This window comes from Thunnus thynnus, chromosome 6 (genome assembly GCF_963924715.1).
Source record: "Thunnus thynnus chromosome 6, fThuThy2.1, whole genome shotgun sequence".
Classification (NCBI taxonomy): Eukaryota; Metazoa; Chordata; class Actinopteri; order Scombriformes; family Scombridae; genus Thunnus; species Thunnus thynnus.
Window position 1 is genome coordinate 23768080 of NC_089522.1, and position 20623 is coordinate 23788702.

The window sequence follows — 20623 nt, forward strand, 5'->3', positions numbered from 1 at the left end:
ATATATTTTTCTGGGAATTTTATGTTTTCTGCAGCAACCTCAGGGGAGTTTATATTCTACTTTAAGAAACATACACATATTATTAGTATTTAATAGGCTGATTCCAGCAATTTAAACTCAATATTTTTAAATTTTACTACCTTGGCCAGCTTAATAAATAAACAATTAAAGGAGTCAGTATTTCTCCAGCAGAATTTAACTCCTGACTGTTTAAAACAGAATTTAAACCCCTATTGTATGCTGGGAAATAAAACATCAACACTTTATTTTACAGGCCAGTAATTTACTAATAATTTCCTGGAGGATTTCCTGCAGAGAACTGTGTAATCTGGTATTTATAGGGCAAACAATCACAATGTTCAGAGACTGTTATTTCAGTTAAGAGCTAAGTTTTCCAGAAGACTGCTCCATTTAATTGCAATACAAGGAGAACCCGCAGCTCCCTCTAATTATATTTGTGACATTTCGACAGGTCTTCCTCAGGCCAAGGAAGGAAATGAGGGATATATATAAAAAAAAGGGGGGCAAGTGACATCAAAATCATTTCATGACATTCACATGTGCCAGGATATCCAAATAAAAAACAGTAATATAAATAGTTTTTTATTGATTTTTTTGTGTCCAGTACCTATCCCAGAGTTTACGAGACTATTATATCTCAGACTTTTATTTCCCATGAAGTAGCTTTGAAGTTGTTAAAATAATCTTTTTCAAGTCAAGTCAATTTTATTTGTGTAGGACAATATCACAGATCACAAATTTGCCTCAGGGGACTTTATAAACTGTACAGCAATACAACATCCTCTGTCCTTAGAGCCTCAATTCTAATAAAGAAAAAGTCCCTAAAAAACCCTTTAACAGGAAAAAATGGAGGAAAGCTTAGGAGGAGTAACAGAGGAGGGATCACTCTCCCTGGACGGACAGATGTGCAATAGATGTTGTGTTTAGAGAATAGATTAAGACAGCCAAATTACAGAAAAATGTTGTTATTCCACACCATAAAACAGAATTTACTGTACTTTGTATTTGTTTTAGATCGTTCTAGCTGTTTATTTAAGCCATATGATGTTAACACTGTGTGAAATATTAAAACCCAAGAGTCCATGTCTATTTTTATAATAAATATCCTAGGGAGCCAACCTATTCATATGTGTCCTCTGTAGTGGACATTTTGGTTTTACATCTCTCCTTTTACTCATTTGAGTAACCCTATTAATTCCTGCAGTACTCTAAAGGGGACAATCTGGGCGCCCCAGTGATACTACGTGGGTAGGGGTGGGATAGTGGCAATTTCCTCTTCCATTTGTCACAAAATGGTTTCTATATCAACAAGCACTTTTTTTTATAAAAAGAAAGGGTAAGTCAAATATTGTTGAGTTATTAGTTATTTTGACAGAAATATCAGAGCAATAACAGATCAAAGGAGATTTGAGTTTAACTGTTCAGTGGTTCCTTAGCTGAAATTTAAAAAAAAAAAAAAAAAAAAAAAACACTCAGGGAAGTCAAGGGGTGACAAGAAAAGCAAATTAAATTTTAAAAATGAAACTTTCTGTTTTAATAGGAAATCTACCGAAACATGCCATCAGTGGACATGCTGTAAAAATAAAAATAAAAATATTTTTGTATAAATTGTTAGGTGTTTCTTTTACTCTAAACATATAGTTCTCAGGAGGATATAATATTTTAGATGTTTTCAATTTATAATCATTTCCCCTAAAGTCAATCTGACTTATTTAATATGTTTTGAAACTTTTGGATATCCACTAGAATCTAGAGTAAAGTTTTGTGGGTTTGCTTGTGGGGTTTGCTTACTGAGAAGTGATCTAGCTGCTAATTTTGACATAAACCTGTGATGTTTATCTCTTAAACTCAGTGGCGGCTGCTGTCCGTGGTGCTGACATGTTGTTCCTCTCCACGCCTGCAGGGGGCGGCGGAGCGGCGCGCGCTGCTGCCACATTATCACGCGTAGAAGAAGCGGAAACGTGAGCAGCAGCAGTGAAAACATGGCAGCGCCCGTTACTAGTGCAGCTCGTCTCTGTCGCCTGGCAGGACGGACTGTAGCCTCCCTGACAGCCAGACACAGGCAAGGGGTCAGCCTGCCGGTGAGGAGATGCTACGTATCCACCTCGACGGGGAGCAGTGAGTGAATGTTTTTGTTATAAGTTAAAAACAGGTGTTAGCTTGTGAGTCGTAGTTGCAGCTCAGAGGTCAATGCAATCAGGCGCAACCGAGCCTGAAAACTACACTAAAGTTTGTTTTTATTCTGGATTTTACAACTCTGTAAATGGGCTGTAAACATGGCAATAAAACAGTTAACACATCTTTATGGTTAAACAGACAAACATGCGAGCGAAAGCGGAGGAAACATTCAGCTACTTTTCTCGGACGGACACGCTTGTTAGTTGTTTTTCAAAACACTAATAAACTGACTTTGTTGTCCGAAAAGCATATGTATATTTGCAAAAAAATTGCAGAGTCTATGCATAATGTATTTGACACACTGGTGGCCGAATAAGTATCTGGTCGTCGATTAAAGTTTGAAATCTGAATTCTTCAATCACGCATGTCTGGGGCGTGTCCGATAATGGAGCTAGTGGGCAAGGATATACTGTTAGGTCGCCCAAACGTCTTGAACCATTCTTGCAGGGATTCGTCCTTTTAAACGGGTCAAATGATTGAATCGAAAGCTGAAGCGATCAATCAATTAATCTACCAGTCGATCGAAAGGAAGTTAATCAGAAATTATAATCGTTTCAGTCATATTTCAAGTAAATCTCAGGTTTAAGCTTTTTTTCATGTGAGTATTTACTGCTTTTCTTTGTCATATATGATAGTAAACTCCTAATCAGATCACAGAATCTGATGGGTCACAGTAACGATATCAAGGGGTAAACTAACAAAAAGAGCAAAGTAGAGTTTAATTGAAATAAATTAATCAAGAACATGAACTACATGTTTCTTTTCACCGTGTTGATTATTTTATGTTGTGCAGAAGAGTTTTTATTACACACAAAGGAAAACACAGCTCTCCCGCTAACAGTGAATTTGGGAGTAAGATAAGCTTAATGAGCATCGTCTGTTTTCCATCCTATAATTTACATGTCATTTTGCTCTGCAGATAAATCTCACTAATCTGAGTCTTAATAGCCTGCCAGCATCAGAGTTCCTTTATCATTCTCAAAATTTGTCAGATTTGATTGACTTTTTTCCCAGCAGACAGCTCAACATGTCATAGCAGAAAAAGCACAGGTGGCACAGTAATAACAGTAACGATGACTCAGTTGGAGCAATTACGGCAATTCAGTGCAGCAATTAATCTTATTAGTCACACCTGTGCTTGACACTGGTGTAATGATTTTATGAGAGACTTACAGCTCGTAAATAATATTTGAATCAATTTTGCAGACTTTGATGACACAAGACAGCCATATTTGGTTTCCAACGGAGACATTGATTAGGCCGCAATTTTTAAATATTGAACTGAAAGTCATCATGAAAAAATAAATTCCTGTTGTGTTTTTTTTTTTCTCCTCTGTAGATCTGCAGTTCAAGCTTGATGAGAGAACGGCTCACAGCAGTCTGGACCTCTTCAAGAAAGACACTGGTGTCATCTACCGCATGCTGGGTCTGGACCCCAGCCATGTGCAAGACAACCCCGAGCGTTTCCGAGACTGGGCGGTCGTGTTTGGCAACGAGAAGATCAGCAGCGGACGACACTACTGGGAAGTGACGGTCAAAAAGTCTCAGGAGTTTCGTGTAGGCGTTGCTGAAGCGCTGATGTGCCGGAACGACTGCGTGGGCACCAACAGCTCCTCCTGGGTGTTCGGCTACGCTCAGCGCAAGTGGTTCGCCATGACCAGCAACAAGATGGTTCCCGTGACGCTGGTGGGCAAGCCGGACCGTCTAGGCATCCTAGTTGACTATGAAGCAGGCCTTCTGGGGCTGGTGGACATTGAGAAGCCCAGGATCATTCACTCCATCCGAGTCCAGTTCAAGACTCCCATCTGCCCTGCGTTTGGACTTTGGGACGGGGAGATGCTCACACACTCTGGTCTGGAAGAGCCTGAAGGCCTGGCGAAGTGAAGCATCTTTTGAATAGTAATGGTGATGATGATGATGATTGTAATAGCCGTGAAACGTAGCTGTGGCAACGCTCATCACATCAGTATCTTTAAAAAGTGAGCAGGAAACAAAGCAATATCTGTGTGGGGAATCATGTACAGCTTAATTACAGGTAAATTTTCCGTGGTCCAATTGGTACATTATCATGACTCCTAACAATGCAAGTTCATACTTTGTGTATGTCATCCAGCCTCAGGCATGTATCACAGAAGCTGTTTTTGTGTGTACCTCATGTATTACCTCTCAGACTAACTGATGTTAAAAGGTTGTGTGTGTGTGTGTGTGTTTTTGAGATGAGCATTAACTGCCAAGTTGTTCTTTTATACTTCTGTTCACAGTTACAAAGCTTAAATCAACACAAAACCTTTTTGGGACTCATGTTCATACTGTATATTGTTTAATAAAATAACTTTCACATTTCTCTTTTGTTTACAACAAGATGATACATATTTACAGGGAAATACCAAGGCTCAGTAAAGTTATGCTTTATGAGGTATCATTTCACTGCCACAGTTAAATGAAATGGCACACTTAATAAAACAGACAATGAAAAACTGCATTCATTTGAGAAGAATACTGTAGAATATGGTGTGATTTAGCTGTGTATTTAGTACAGTGTAATCACTTTAAAATAGATACACTACATATTAACAAGTAAAAGCTGTAATTTTCCTCCTGATAAAGATAGTATCACTTTTAACACATCTGTGTCTTGTATGACTAAATTTAATAATTAGTCTCATTTGTGTTAAATTAACCAAACTGTGCATTGTTCCCAGTGCCTGAGACATGCAGATGTTTCTGTGACACACAAGTAACCAATAAAAAAAAGCTCACACTAATGAAAAAGTAATTCCTCCAAAAAAGAAACAATCAATAACCACATGAACAAAAGGTATCAGAGGTGAATAAACTGACCTATTAGCCTCAGTGAACTAGCATCAACTACAATGAAACAGTCCTTTCTGTGTTAACAGGCACAAATGCAACTGAATCACCTCCTGTTGAGGTAGAAAATTAATCAAGCAGCTTTGGTAATATTTATACAGTTATTACACAGGAGGCGTAAAATCCTCTGATTAAATACCACACTGATAATTCAGAATATTAAGTATTTCAATACTTGGAAAATAAATAAGCACAGTAATTACATACAAAATTAGATACAAAACAATTAATGTTGCAACACAAACCAAATCGTAGCTTAAATTAACATCATTTTCTCCACACAAGCAGTACGTTGCCTGTTGGCGTCTTATATAGTGCTTTGTTGATACTTTACATTGTTGAACAATTCCTCCAGTGTACAGAAAAGCAATAAAAGGGACTTAATCCTACACTGTACAGCTTTTCAACAGTCTAAAGGATGATCCCCACATTATTGTTATATAACTTAAATAATCCCATATTTAAGATAAACTCAGTTTTTCATAACTTCTGTCAATCATCCAGTGTCCTTTTAGTCCTCTCAGGTGCTTAATAAAACAGATGAATTTCCATTACAAACCCTCATGATCCTTTGTAGCTTAAACAATGCCCTTCAACGTATCCAGCATGTTCTTCTGCTCCTCTGTGTCACATGATGAGTCTCTGTCAGCGTACACGCCCTGATAATCTTGCAGGACCGAAACAACAACATCACGGCCAAACTGCATGGCGTCATCTAGGGGTGTGTTTCCCCATCTGATAGAGAACACAATGTAATATGGAGATGAATCGATTGTTAAAGTCAATAGTTTTCACATTTTTAATTCAATATCAGATAAATGAGTTTTTATTAATAAATCTCTACCTGTCTTTCATGTAAGGATTCAATTTACACACTTCAGTCAGGAAGATCACAGCTTCCACATGACCTAAAAGAAAATAGAGAGCAATCTCACTTCAAAGGAAGAACTCTCATATCCATGCGATCATATTTTCAAACCGTCCCAAAACATTTTAATGCAAATGTCATATTTAATTTATCCTAGTTTGAATATCAAAGCCGAGATTATTGAAGAAGGAATGAACTAATAATGAAGTGTCACCTTCTGCAGCAGCGATGTGGAGTGCTGTGCGAGAGTCGTAGTCTGTTTGCTCCATGTTCAAAGCTGAGAGGGCAAACCTGGAGAGATAAAAAAAAAAGCCAGAGAAGCAGAGAGTGAGGGAACACAGATGGAAAGGTCAGCTCAAGTGATGGCTACTTGTCAGAAAGCTATGTTAAGTACAGCTGAGTATCCCCACAATTACCTGAGTAAAGGACTTCTTAATGATAGCAGACATGTTTTCAAAAAAAGCAGGGGATGAACTAATAAAGAAATAGTTCAACATTTACAGCATTTGCTTTCTTGCTGAGAGTTAAATATGAAGCTACAGCTAGGAGATGGTTAGCTTAGCTTAGCATAAGGCCTGGAAGTTGGGGGGGGACCGATAGTCTGGCTTTGTCCAAAAGATCTTCCTACCAACACCTCTGAGGCGCAGTAATTATAGCGTTATTGCTACTATTATTATTACTATTAGTTATGTTACTATTTCTGTCTGGGTGCAGTGATTTCCCACACATATCCCCAATAAAACCACAACATGTTTTTAAAATTTGATTTTAGTACAAATTAAACAAACTAGATATGACGTGTTAATTAGTGAGATTTAGATATGCTGTTAGGCAGATTTTTTTAACCTTTCAACAGAACCAGGCTAGCTGTTTCCCCCTGTTTCAAGTCTTCATGCTAAGCTACTGTCTCCTGGCCGTTGCAGTCAGATATCAGAGTGGTATTGATCTTCTCACCTAACTCTCTGCAAGAAAGTGAATAAACATATTTTCCAAAATGCCTTGCTCTATTTCTTTAAGATTACATCATCCCACTGATGTCCACTCGTCCTGAATGAAAGGCCACGTTTCTATTTTTAACTTACCTCCTCAGAGCAGAGACGTCACCACTGTAGGCGGCAAACATCAGGTTTACAACTGACTTGTTCTAATAGATCAAAAGGCAAACATTATAATGGTGAACTGTTTCTAAAACCTTTTACATAGATACTGTCTGCATTATTTCTAAATGAGAATTGCAGCATATAAAACTTGTAGCTCTGAACTTACTGGATCCTCGTCTGATCTTCTTCTAGGGTCGTGTTTCTTGGTGAAGTGTCTCAGGTTGTCATAGTTGTGGAAGTTGAAGTAAGATACCAGCTCCTAGAGAATTAAAAGTTGGATAAGATGGAATATTTGACACATGCAGATTCAGTCAAATTAGATAAAGACAAACTGACATACCTGACAGAAGTGAATGCCACGCACGCTGTTCCCAAGCCGATCTAAAGGTGGGGACCAACACATCATGCCCATGACGTTGGGAACCACCAGCAGTACAGCACCTGAAACGCCGGATTTAGCAGGCAAGCCCACCTGAACAAGAGGATTAAAATAATCAACACTAGGAACCTTGTAGGAACATCTCATAAGTGGCTAAAACTCAGAGCTACAAGGCCAACAAAGCTTTGATACAGATCATCAAATTCTCGGTGACTCACATGGAAGGCAAACTGTCCGGAGAAATCGTACATTCCACATGAATGCATGAGACTCAGCGTGTTACGAACTGCCTCGGCGCTCAGCACTCGCTCGCCTGTGATTGGACAAATACCTCCATTGGCCAGTGTGGCAGCCATGACACTCCCTGACTCACAGGTTACCTCTATGGAGCACAACTTGAATGGAAAAAAAAAACTTTTTGAACTGAAGAGGTATGTAAGGACAGTTTTGAAGGAATATTTTGATATTCTGGACAAAAGAAAATGTGTTTCATTGCCAAGAATAATACTACTCTCGTGTAAATACGACACTACAGCCAGAAACTGATCAACTTAGCATAAAGACAGGAAACAGCTACACTGGCTCTTTCTAAGGTAACAAAATCTGCTCACCAGCACCTCCAAAGCTCATTAACTAACACATTATATCTTTTTAGTTTAATCCGTACAAGAAGCGAAATGTAAAAATGAAATGTTGTAGTTTTACATGGGTTTATGTGCAGGATTAAATCTTGGAACGGGCCAGTGACTGAATCAGCAGAGACTTTATGGAAAGCTACGCTAACCAGCTGCTGGATGTAGCTTCACATTTAACAGACAATTATGAGAGTGATATTGATCTTCTAATTGGCAAGAAAGTGAATATATATATTTCCCAAAACTATTTAAAGTTTCATCCACAGAATACTAAATGTTAAAGACAAACAGTCTCACCTGAAAGTAGAAGTCGAGGGCTGCAATCATGTCGGCACTGTCAGGAAAGCACTGCAGAGGCAACAGCCTTAATCAGAGTCAGAGCATACTGAGGATATTAAATTTTCAGAAAACCTAAGCACTGAACAAGCGGTTGAAATGATTGTAATTAAACACCAAAAAACTCACCTTTTTTTCTTTGAGGTAATAACCAATTGCATAATTCCTATCACCAGTCTCCCTCTCTGACTGGAAACTGAAAATGGAGCATGACAAGTGTGAAAAAGCTGCATTTAATGTGTCAGAATATAATTAGGTTGCATTTCTTAGTAGCAGTACTCACGTTGCATTGCTGAACCCCACATACTCTGTACCAGCCATGCTCTTCAGGAACTCCATCACCTGCAGTAACGTCATATTTACAGAGGGGGAGTTCAATTGGCAGGACAAGCAAATAAGTAGTAAAAGTTTGATCATAAAAAAAAATCATTAACTCACATAGTCGAACCTCTCGGCCTTGTTTGAATGCGGCTGTCAAAACAAAGGAAAAAAACTTCTGATGCCAATTTTAAGTATGTCAACAGTCAATCCGCCCCTACAGATGGCAGTGTTTGAGTACTTTGACACCGAAGCATAGTTTTGAGTCCAATCTTAGGTGGGCATCTAGGTATGACGTGCACATGATGTCTTTTAGCGTGACAGTCCATGTGGCAAAGTGCACACTGCGGACAGGGGGCTGTTTATGACTGTGCTTGAATTTCACGGTCCAGTAAGGGATCATTACCAAGTTGTAAAGATACTAAACAGGAACGGTAGCAACATTCGTATTTAATGACTCTATGACCTATGAAGGCTAAAGATGATATTAAATAGTACTCTGAGTTGAAGGGATGACTTGAGGTTAAACCTCCAATAAATAAGCAGATTTTTATGTCTTTTCAAGTAGTTTTTGAACCAAACATAAATTTGTGACATTTAAACGGTTCACCTGTTCCCACTGCAGCAAGAATATTACAGAAAGTCAAGCACATTACACAAATATATACAGTAACCACCTCAGTATGTATACAAATTATACACAAATACAGTATACAAATTGTGCTCAAACAATACTGCCCTTGTTCCAGACATACACAAGCGAGGTCGGCTAACACACCTTCTGTTATGGCGGCTGTAATTGGCCAGAAGCACACACACCCCCCTGTAGTGACAAACATAGAGTCCCTCCCTTTGCTGCTGAACCTGACCCACATATGATAAGAGGCCCAGAGTGTCTCTTCAGTCAGCTGTTAAACTTTAGGAAAACTCCACAGCGGACACATACATAACCATATATGGCTAAAATCCGCCTCATGGTTTACAGTAAGGCCAAAGCTCATGGAAAAGTTTGACGGCTGGTCAGTCAGACGATGATGATCATAGTCCAGCCACTACGGGCAACAAGTGACCTGATATCATGCTCCAGGAGTGAGTTTGTTCACTGATTCTCAACCCCAAATTGCATAAAAATGTTGTTTCCTGTCATTTTTGATTGTGAAAAATACAAAATCACCAACAGCTTCAGTTCAAGAAAAGGAGCATTATAAGGTAGCTTCTCACTCTGTCTTATGGTGCAATGGATTTAATTTTCAAAAACAAGATGTTCATAATATACTATGACATGTCCTTACACCATATTTTCAATTGAAAGTAGTATTAGTGAAAGTGTCATAACCTTTGCTTCCAATCAGGCTGTACTTTTTAGTTTTTATGAGGATGTATCAAAGTAGAAAAAGAGAGAAAATAAAGAGAAAGATAAGATAGAAACCAGTGGAACAGAGAGACACAATGTCCTGATTTCAAAAAGACACTTCATCATGATTTTTGAAGGCCTAAATTATTGCCCCATTGAAATGTATTTAAGCCTAGTAAAAGGCTGAAGCAGAGTGTTATGCTGCACGATAATAAATGAAGAGGAAAAGCATTTAATAAGGTCTTGGTTGAAAAACTGAGTCTATTTTTGGGCATGACTGGGTACTTCCTGAGATGCCGCTCTTTGTTTTGCCCCAACACCCTCATTAATGACAACCACTGGTGTGCAGTATGTTGTGTGTGTGCTCTAAAATGAAAACCTCTAACTGCATTCAGTGGTGACAAGCCTGCAGATTTTTACCTTTATTAAAGAACTGATGACGATAGCTCCGGCATTCACCATCGGGTTGTGTGGTTTATCTGTGCAAGAAATGAGCAAATGTTATCACCAATTTGCCCCTAACCACAAGAGCAATAAACTGCTGAGAATAGAGGAAATATGTCATCAGGGGGACTTATAGTAACATCAGCTAATAAACTGAACACATACTGTACGATCCTGTTTGCCTCTCTTGTGTAGAGAGGGTAACTGGGACAAAAGTCTCTGTTACACTAATTGCTTACCTTCCTCATTTAGTGACAGTTTATTGAACTTGAGACCACTGGGCTCTTTGCCCACAAAGTGGTGAACTTGCTCCATGCCGATCTCATGCACGGAGATGGCATACTCCAGAGGTTTCACACACGACTGCAGACAGAAGGGAACCTTGGTGTCACCCACAGAGTGTCTGCATGACATGAGGATGTAATGGAGAAACATGGAAACAAACAAACAAATGGAGGGATGTTAGTGAGACGGTATACATGATGGAGGATTTCAAGATGGAAACATGCATTAAGAAGGAGATGTTACCTCTGTCCATCAATTGTGCACAGAGATACACCCCAGAGATCAGGACTGAACTTAGCAAGCTGAGGAATGTAATCAGCTACCTGCATGAGGACATGATGATGATGAGTATGCTTTCATTAATGAACAACGAATGCATGTGTGTGTCTCCATGATTAGTTTGTTACTTACTTGTCCTCCCTCCTGCTGTTGTGCACTGTCATATATCTTATTGATCTGCTGAGTGAACTCTTCAAAGTTGGGGATGATGAACTTTTTTTTGAAAGCCTTAGTCAGCAGCATGATGTTGTTGCCCACACACCTACAAGAGGACACTTAATTGAACTGATGTCATGAGGAGAGTTGCAAAACACTTCCATGTGCAACACTTAATGCAAAAAAAAGACATAAATGAGGCAGACCTGATTTGGAGGAATAAAAATGTAGATCTATCGCTTTATTAAAAGCTTAAAAGGTCAGTTTCATCCAAAAACAGATAAATAAAAAGACAAACAAACATATTTTGTCACTCAGCCCTTAGGGTATGTTGGGACTGTTGGTTCACTTTTGTGTTTTGAGATATCAGCCTGTAACACTTCTACCGTCACCTCAGTTTAATGTGAGTGTGAATAAAATTTCCTTTGTGGTGCTCACAGTATCTCAAAATATATTTAAAAAGCAACAACTTTTCCAAGAACCAATGTCCAAGTTTACATGGAGCTAACAAACTACAGATGTCATTATAAACAGTTTCAACTACTTTCTCCCAAAGACATAGTCTTTTTTACAGCACACCTTTTGACTTGTCATATTAGGAAAACCACAGGTGTTACTAATAATATTAACGATGGCTCTGTTCTATCCAGTTGTCCCAGTAAGCCCTGACAGTGGGACCCAGCATGCATGATACCAGGATCCAGAAACTGAAGCAGCTCAGTGGAATCAACCATTTTAAATTTTATTATTCACACCTATGTGGCTGTGAAAAAGGCCTATCATGCAAAGCACACTTTCTATAAACAAAATGATATTCAATTCACCTCTATTGTATCAAAATGAAGGCAGGAATCTTGGCAAATATATCCAAAAGTCTGCTGTAATATATAAAATATGTCTTTTTGTGATTTGGGTGTACCAACAATTTTATAGGAGTAAGTTCAAGCACAAGATAACAATCAAACTTGAACGGCAAAGAGTGAATCTGAAGAGTGAATCATAATCTACTCATATAAATGGTAATCAATGCTGCTTTTATGCATTCATTTAATTGCCATAGCATTTAAGAATCATGTACAGTTAGCAGGCTCACAGTACAGGTTAGTATGGCTAATTTGACCTTTGTAAGATAAGATAGATGAGATAGATAGAAGATAAGATCATCATCTGAGAACATCATCTGCAGTATAAAATCACAGCAAAACAACAGTTAAAACAACAACAAATACATTCATCCACAAATTGCAAATGCTCAACTACATCAAAAAAGTTAACACATAGTACAATATATAACAGTGATCTATGACAAGAAGGACAGCTACAGCATACACATATTTCAGCCTAGGAGGTGTGAAGGGCTTTAATGGACAGGGGGACAAAGGAATGCCTGCTTAGGGGAACCCTGTACCGTCTGCCTGAGGGGAGGAACTGATATACTCAGGGTGGAGAACATTTGTTGGGTCTGAGATGATTTGTCTGAAGAAAGCTAACATTTTTGTTAACTAGCCAAAACAGAGTTATAGTTATCGTTGTATGGATAGATAGCATTTTTTAAGAATTGTTTTCAGCATGAGGCTTCATAATATGAGCACCCAGTCTTACCCTATGCCTTTTTTAATGAAATATTGTCTAATCATTATTTGACAGCGTTTAAATCAACTTTTTTGACTCACGCACTGATCTGCCTGAGAAATGTTTGCACAACTGAAACTCCAATCAATTTCCATTTAATTGAAATACTTAACGTTATCACATTGGATTGAAAGTAACTTGCTTCAGGCCAATACATGTCCAGCTAAAAGGGTAAACAAACACAGCCTATATCAGCAGATTCTGATAGTTATTATAGCTTTGCTATAATTGGTCAGCAGTGCCGTGTGCTCTTAAGGAAAGCACATTCTGCCACAGCTGGTCTGAACTAAAATATCTGGTCTGCAGCCTTCACTAATCTAAGGCGATGCTAGCGTGAAGTTTTGGGACACCAGGACAAGAGAGTGGAGAGAGCTTGCATTATTCATATGGGTCATTTCCTAAAAGAAAAAAAAAAGGAGATAGCTCTCTGTGTTTCTAACAGCATATTTATAGTGAGCTCTTGAGTGTTCTTCAGGAAGGGATAACCTCACAGATTTAAGAAAACAAGCAAGGAAAGTCAGGTCTGGCCAATTAAGTTTGAGGAAGACAACCAGACTATGTAGCACTCTACTGTTTTAGGCCAGAGGATGAACTGACAATTGAATCACACTTGTCAATTAGGAAATGATACTGTTTGGACAGCAGTCTGTATGGAGCTTACTGATCTGTTGATTCTACTAATGTAATTTGTGCAGTCTGGAGCTCAACCAGAATGATGCCCTTTAGTTAACAGCCCCAGAGACCCCCCTGTCTTCCTACACTCTCTACTGCTTTGGCTTGCATGTGCGCACGTGAATTTAGTTTGTAGCAGCTGTCAGCTATAAAAACGCCTGTCTCTGTCAGTCTCTTGGACTCAAATAGCACTGGCAACAGATCACCTCCTTTACATATTGACAAAAAAGTATGAAAGATCCTTAACCTTACCTAACCTTGCACCCTTCCATCTTATTTCCCTTGTTTATCTTTAGGAACATTAAAAACATTAGAATTCACACTGTTTATGCAGCACTGATAGAAACCCAGTGTTTATTTACTGCAAGAGAAAACAGAATGTATTCTGTCTATTTCTCCCATGCAGTTAAAAGTTGAATACTCCCCTTTGAGGAATTGTGTGCATAACTGTGTATCCATAAATAAACAAAGCTTTTCTCACCTCCTGAAAAGCTTCTTGTCCATCATGACTGGCCCGATAGAGTCACGTGTGGATTGTCGCATCTGACGGACACAGTCACGCAGCCGAGGGTCAGATGTCAACAAACCTGTTTTTCTCAAAGCCTGGAGAGGAGGGAAATGAGGTAGGTTTGTGCAAATTAATACACAAGGGAGGAAAAGAGGGAGAGACTTTAGCAAACACTGGCGGGCACTGCAGTGTTTACGTAATGTCAATTAGCAGGATATCAAACATGTGTCGATGGAGTATATACAGTAGGGTCCAAAAGTCTGAGACCACTTTCCCATTGGGAAAGTGTAATTAGGGGACTTCAAAGGCTCAGGGGTGCAAACATGGGACTGAGGAGGAAATGCAGGCGTGGACCGGATCACTGGAATCCCTCCTGCAAGTCACACGTCAGGCTGACAGTCACTGTATGAAACATGTGTGTCTATTTTGGGGACACCGTGTGCATGACCCAAAGGCTCCAATGTTTTTTTGAGTCATCTCATCCGATAACTGATTCAGTGAGCAAACAGACCAAACACATGGCTGAAAGCTTGCTATTGCTGTTATTGTATGTCTGTGAGTGATTCTTAGCTTCAGGGCAGGATGTTGAAGTTGGGCACTCACAGCGTTTCTGTGCTTATTTTAAGGTTTTCAACTGACCGATTTTACCCTCACAAATGGAGTAACAACACAAAACATACACAGACCTTCTGAATGAGAGCTACATGCATGCAGCATAATACAATATCTTGCCTGCTATGGTGATGTCATCATGATGATATGTTTACCCTAAATGCCTAAATCTATAGAATATCTCAACTGTGCTCAAGTGCACATGGTCCTGCCTCATAAATGATCACTTATGTTATGTTAAGAGCCAGTGTAGAGTACGCTAATGCAATATAATAACATACAATTTAAATGCTTTTGGTGAAGAAACAAAGATTTTATTTCCAATAGGTTAACAGGCTGAACTCATCTATGGAAAGCCTACATCCTAACCAGGCTTCTAGCCCATTAATGAACCCTAAGATTGTATTTTCTTTAAAAAAAAAAAAAGTTTTAAAATCTGTGAATGGATTAGGAATTTTTCACCTTTTTCCAATACAAATCAGCTTGTTTAAAAAATAAAGAATAAGAATAAAGAAGAAATTATCATTTTGTTGACGCTCATATCCTGTTGTTATTCCTGCAACAATAGAAAATACACTGCAATTAACTAACTCTAACTCTACTTTTTAGATTTTTTTCTTTATGAAAAAATATTATTTAAAGGCTGACATTTTGTCTAAGTGACTTGGTAAGATGAATGTTTTTGCAGTTTTTTTTACATGCAAGAACAGTGATAAACACTTTCACCATCTATGTTCTCCCCCAGTCACCTCTACAAACACATCCAGTCATCCGTGCTGTAACAACACACCACCTGTGTTGACACATGCCTCTTTCCCTAAATGCGTAGTCCTTTTTAAAATTGCCTGAGTTGCCATAGACACCGAGGTCACCAGATGTCCATGATGTCTGCCTTTATTATGTGACTGTGTAAAAGAGCACATCACATGAAGCTAAATGAGGGTGTGTGATGGTTTGCAGAAGCTTGTTAGTTATCACAGTGCAGACAAACACACCACAGAGTCTACGGTTCCTCTTCTGAGTATGTGGGGAGTAAAAACTGGCCTCTCACAAGACTCTGAAAATATGAACTGTGCACAGGTTCACAGAAGCTCCTTGACATTTTTTCAGTGGTGTGTGAGCCCATGTATAAGGAGGTCTGTACCTTACAATATACCTCTGTTCTATTGTTTAAATTAAATGCTTTTAACCTAATGAAGTTGTCATCACATCACAACCTCAAAATTGTAAAATATGACTGGAATTAAAGCCCCAAAATACTTGAAAAATCCATGTTCTCTGGTGATTACCTCAGTGTCACACTATATTTAGTCCGATTACGTAAGAAGGTCCCTAAACACATTTTAAACTTGACCTTGAGTTCAGCTGGAGACACTCTGCAGATTCCTGTTGTGAGCTCCTATGTCATTCCCCGAGGTTGCTTTAACTAAAGTCAAACGTGTTTTTAGGAATACAACAGTGCTGTAGGAGAAAAGTGTGTTTGTGTACATGTCCACATATGTCATGGAATATCAAAACAGTCCATGGCGTGACAGAGGAGCGTGCTGTTGACTCACAGAGATGAACTGCGAGAGGGGGATCATCTCCTTGCCCTCGGTGATGGTGTAGAAAAGTAGGTCCTCCATACTGGACATCAACCTACTTCTTCTATACCAAAACAAAAACATACGATATGCTGTGATCTTTAAACTCTGTGCAGGCTCCAATCAAGTCAAACCATGAGCAGTATTTCAACATTCATGTCAACAACATGGCCAGTAGTGAAAATACTGGCAAACGTCCAGCTATTGACCTAGTTTTTGACATAAAATGTGTGTAAATGAGAGAAGCCATGACTGTACTGTATGTAGCCTACATAAAATACAATCACACAAATAAAGGATTCCTAGATAGTAAACAGTATAATGTCTTTCTCAGGTACCTTTACTGCTTAGATTTAGTAAACCTCCATATTTATAAAGTTATATTTTGAAATATTATACACCATATCAATTTTATGTTAATTAAACACATTTCTTGTACTTATATTTGTCCCCTCCCCCTTTCTTTAACAAGCTTTAAATTAAATGAAATATGCAAGTGTAGAATAGAATGAAACATCCAAACTGTCAATAGATTAGTAACTAAAATTATTTGCATTTACTTGTAACTCACTTACCTCATGCTAACTGTACAATCTGTGAATAATATAATTTTAAAAACTGTAGTTTTTAAAGATAGTTTGAGATTTTGGGAAATGTGCTCAGTGCTTTCTTGCCAAGAATTAATGCTATATGTAATCATCAATGTCTGCACTCTAACCTAACTATGAAGCTAGAACTAAGAGACTGTTAGCTTAGTTTGGCATAAAGAGAGGAAACAAGGGGAAACAGTTAGCGGGCTCTATCCAAAAGTAACAATATTGCCCTAACAGCCTCTTGCTCACTAATTAACACAAATATCTAATTAGTTTAACCAGTACAGAAGCTAAATTACAAGTTGTGGTTTTATGTCGTTACCACCAGACTTGAGTCATGGCAGTTAGGTTGCCAGGCAACCAGTGCAGACTCCAGGAAACTGCACCAGCCAAGAAATAATCTCAGGCATAACTTCTAGTAAATATACAACTTGACTTTTTTCGTACGAAAACAACCAATGCGTTATAATATGTTAATTAGTAAGCTTTAGAGGTGCTGGAAGGGAAGAGTTTTTTATTAACTTTTGTACATAGCAGGCTACTAGCTGTTTCTGGCTCCAGTCTTTATGCAAAGCTAAGCTAAACTCCTGTAGCTTCATATTTATCTGACATGACGTTACACAGTATAAAATTGATAGATAGCATAAACTCTCAGCAAGAAAGCAAATACCTGTAAGTATATCTCCCAAAATGTCTAACTATTTCTTTAATTTAGCTTATAATTACTTGAGAGAGCTACAGGCTTGAAATTTTACCTCACAACAAGTATTACAAAAGTTTTATGTTACAATAGGAGTCAAAAAGCAGCATTAATTATGAGACAACCACAACCTGACAACTAAATCCACCAGACAATTTAAACTCCTGATGCTGATGGTTTTCACTCTGGACTATATGTGGGAATATTGTTTTAAAATAATATTAACTAATAATATTTTTGCTAATTAATGGTGATGTATTCTTTCAGAGACAGCCTATTGTGGCTTACTTGGATTGCTCTTGGTCCACATCAGGACCCTTCTGGTGATGAAGGGCTCTGTGGGTGTGAGGTGATGCTGCGGCCCAGCAGGGGAGAGGAACAGGTTGCTGCGTCCTGGACAAAACAAAGCTGTCAGCTCCAACTCTGGCGGAGATCCCTGCATTTTTAAATAACTGCACGATTCCCGGGTTGGCTGTCCTCAGACTTTTCAGGCAATGCATTGTGATAAGTAGGGCTTAATCTTTAATAATTCAGAGGAGTTTATTTTTTTCCCAGAAGCTGATCTAGACTAGAGAGATACTTGTGACCAGTGCCCCTTGGTCCTCGGAGCATTAATAGCAGCTGCTGTCAGACTGGATCAAGTACAGTCTGTTGCTCGGGGGGCGGGCTCATACGGGATGGGGTGGGGGAGTGGGGGGTCAATAACCAGCAGCTACTGAAACCAAAAGGATTTTCTACTGTGGCTGCAGCTGCTGATTAAAAAAGGGTGTCATACTTCAATTATAGTCGTACGGGAAGTGCTCTGTGATTATAGGGTGCTGAAAGGGTGCTTATAATTTCACCTAATAGTCTTAAAATATGCCTGTAATGTATTTCATCCCAAATCCTAAATAAAAAAGCTCAGTGGAGTCACCCTGGACAGTATTGACATGAATATCTGCAGTGTAAATTAGGCAAGACTTTGCAGGATTTAAAATAAACTGGCCTTGGACTAGTAGATGAACGCCAGCAAACAGGTTTATTTAACTGTTACCACATAAACTACACCATTATTCTAGTTAGCCTTTGCTAAAACCTGAATTCATGATTAAGTAGGCCTATTCCTGTTGATTTTGTGTACTTTAATATGTGGAATTTATTTTCCATATATTTCATTTATACATTTTAAAGGTTTGGTTTTTGCAGCTTTTTGTGCTGTTAATTATGAATTATAGACTTAATAAATTCTGCTACAGCACAGGCTTTATATTCTATAAAGCCTTTATATTCTAGAGGGTTTATAGAATACAAAGTCTCTGCTGTAGCTGAATTACTGTGTTTACTGCTACTACTAACAACAAAAACAACAGTAATAATAATAATAGCTACAATAACTGTATTATCAACATCATCATTATTATTATTATCGTTATGACAACTTGTATTATTATTGTTAATATTATTATCATTACCAATAGCTTTGAGAAAGTATATAGTTTATTTTCTTCTGTATGTCTAATATCTGGTCAAATGTGACATTCACTTGCTGAGTCAGTTGTCAGTATCATAGCATGAATTGTGTGTCAGCTTTACTCTTTTATTAGTTTATTTGTTATTAGTATTTTTAATCAAACATGCAGTTTGAGAAATCATGTACTGTATATGAATAAGAAGTCAGGATGTCACGACAGAATAATTTCTACTGCTGTAAGATGGTGACACCCCATGGTGAGTTTACCACACTGTAGCACGGAAACCTTGCTATCTTGTCCTCTAGGTGGCGTACTCACTCCAGGACCCTCTACTCAGGTCAATCTGTGTTCTCTATCTTTGACGTTTTGTTCAGAGGACACTTCACAGTCATGTGCATGAGATGCTTCCTCTCCTCAGAGAGTGTTTTTGGCAGGTTTCCTGGTACCTCAAACACATTTCATTGTACAATTTGTGATTGCTTGCATTTGAGGCCTGGCTTCCTGTCTTTGATGTCAGCTGCTGTGTGAGATGCTCAGTGTGGAGCACTACAATACTTTTTACTCCTCAGTAAGACAGCAATTGTCTGTGACAAAGCATTTTATAGAAAGTACCAGAAATCAGTTAAAATTTTGAATCTTATCTTACTTTTTATCCCTCTGCACATTGCACACCTGGACTATTTTTCATTTTTCTCCCACTCTTTTCAAGGTGGCTCTTACGTAGGCAATTTAAACCATGAGATGTTCAAGGATCCTCATGATAACCCACCATAACCATGTTCAGTTTCAGAGCACATATTCTAAACATCCATATTCTGTGTGTATGTTTGTAGACTGTATAGTATCAGTTTCCAAGCAGACTCTTGAAGGTGACATGATATTATCTCCATTACCAAATAAACAAGGCCTCACTAGATTATGGTGGTCTCATATGTGTTTCTAGGCGTGTGACTTCTCCAAAGGGGTGCATGCTAACCCATGGCCTCTCTGCACTACTTCTGCCGGTTGTAGCTTCTCTGTTTTCAGGAGAAAATGTTTTCCATTCCTGGGCCAATGAATGCCACCTTTGTCCCTTCATCCTCCATCTTGTGTGAGAAAGCCCCCCTCGCTGCACTCACCAAGCCTGCACAAACTTAACCTCTTCCCCCTCCACCTCACACAGGAAAAGAAACATACCGGGCCTGGTGCTTTGATTCAGGCTCAGTAATCTGGAGGTCTGGATAAAGCCCCGGCTTAGAGGCCATTTTAGACGGCTAGTTTTAGGGACTTTAGGAAGAAAAAGTTGTAGAAGCTGCTGAAATGTGTTTGCAACAGTGTATTGGTTAATCAGATAAACATTTTAGTCTGGGATCGTAAAACAAATAAGACATAAACTGCTTAACAAAAATATGGTTAAAGATGAAGGCTGATCGTCATATCACTCTTTATTCAAAGTTAGTTTAGCATAGCTAATTTGTGCTATAAACATAGCAGATGATATTTATTAGTTCTAGTTTAGAACATTTAGGCACATTACTTATCCCCATAATCAGCCTGCCCTGCCCACATTAAACCAATTAAGCTGGAATTTTTATAGGATTGATGCCTGCTTATTTTCCTAAATCACCCAAAGCCCTTCTGGGCCTTATTCTGCTCAGGCTACGACACA

The 20623-nt window shown here is 38.6% G+C and overlaps 2 protein-coding genes across 2 annotated transcripts; one reads left to right on the forward strand and one right to left on the reverse strand.

Moving 5' to 3' along the window:
* The first annotated feature begins 1965 nt into the window (after positions 1-1965).
* spryd4 (SPRY domain containing 4) lies at positions 1966-4542 on the forward strand. Its single transcript, XM_067592772.1, has 2 exons — positions 1966-2139; positions 3539-4542. The coding sequence occupies exons 1-2, from the start codon at positions 2004-2006 to the stop codon at positions 4081-4083; spliced, it is 681 nt and encodes a 226-aa protein (XP_067448873.1). The 5' UTR covers positions 1966-2003; the 3' UTR covers positions 4084-4542.
* Positions 4498-18146, reverse strand: gls2a (glutaminase 2a (liver, mitochondrial)). Its single transcript, XM_067592770.1, has 18 exons — positions 17813-18146; positions 16205-16295; positions 14010-14131; positions 11201-11330; positions 11033-11112; positions 10744-10907; positions 10481-10539; positions 8827-8859; positions 8672-8730; positions 8518-8584; positions 8350-8400; positions 7636-7812; positions 7379-7510; positions 7205-7297; positions 7021-7082; positions 6153-6229; positions 5915-5978; positions 4498-5805 (listed from the first exon to the last, which is right to left on the reverse strand). Exons 1-18 carry the CDS (start codon positions 18022-18024, stop codon positions 5649-5651), a joined length of 1830 nt encoding a protein of 609 aa, XP_067448871.1. The 5' UTR covers positions 18025-18146; the 3' UTR covers positions 4498-5648.
* Positions 18147-20623: the final 2477 nt, after the last annotated feature.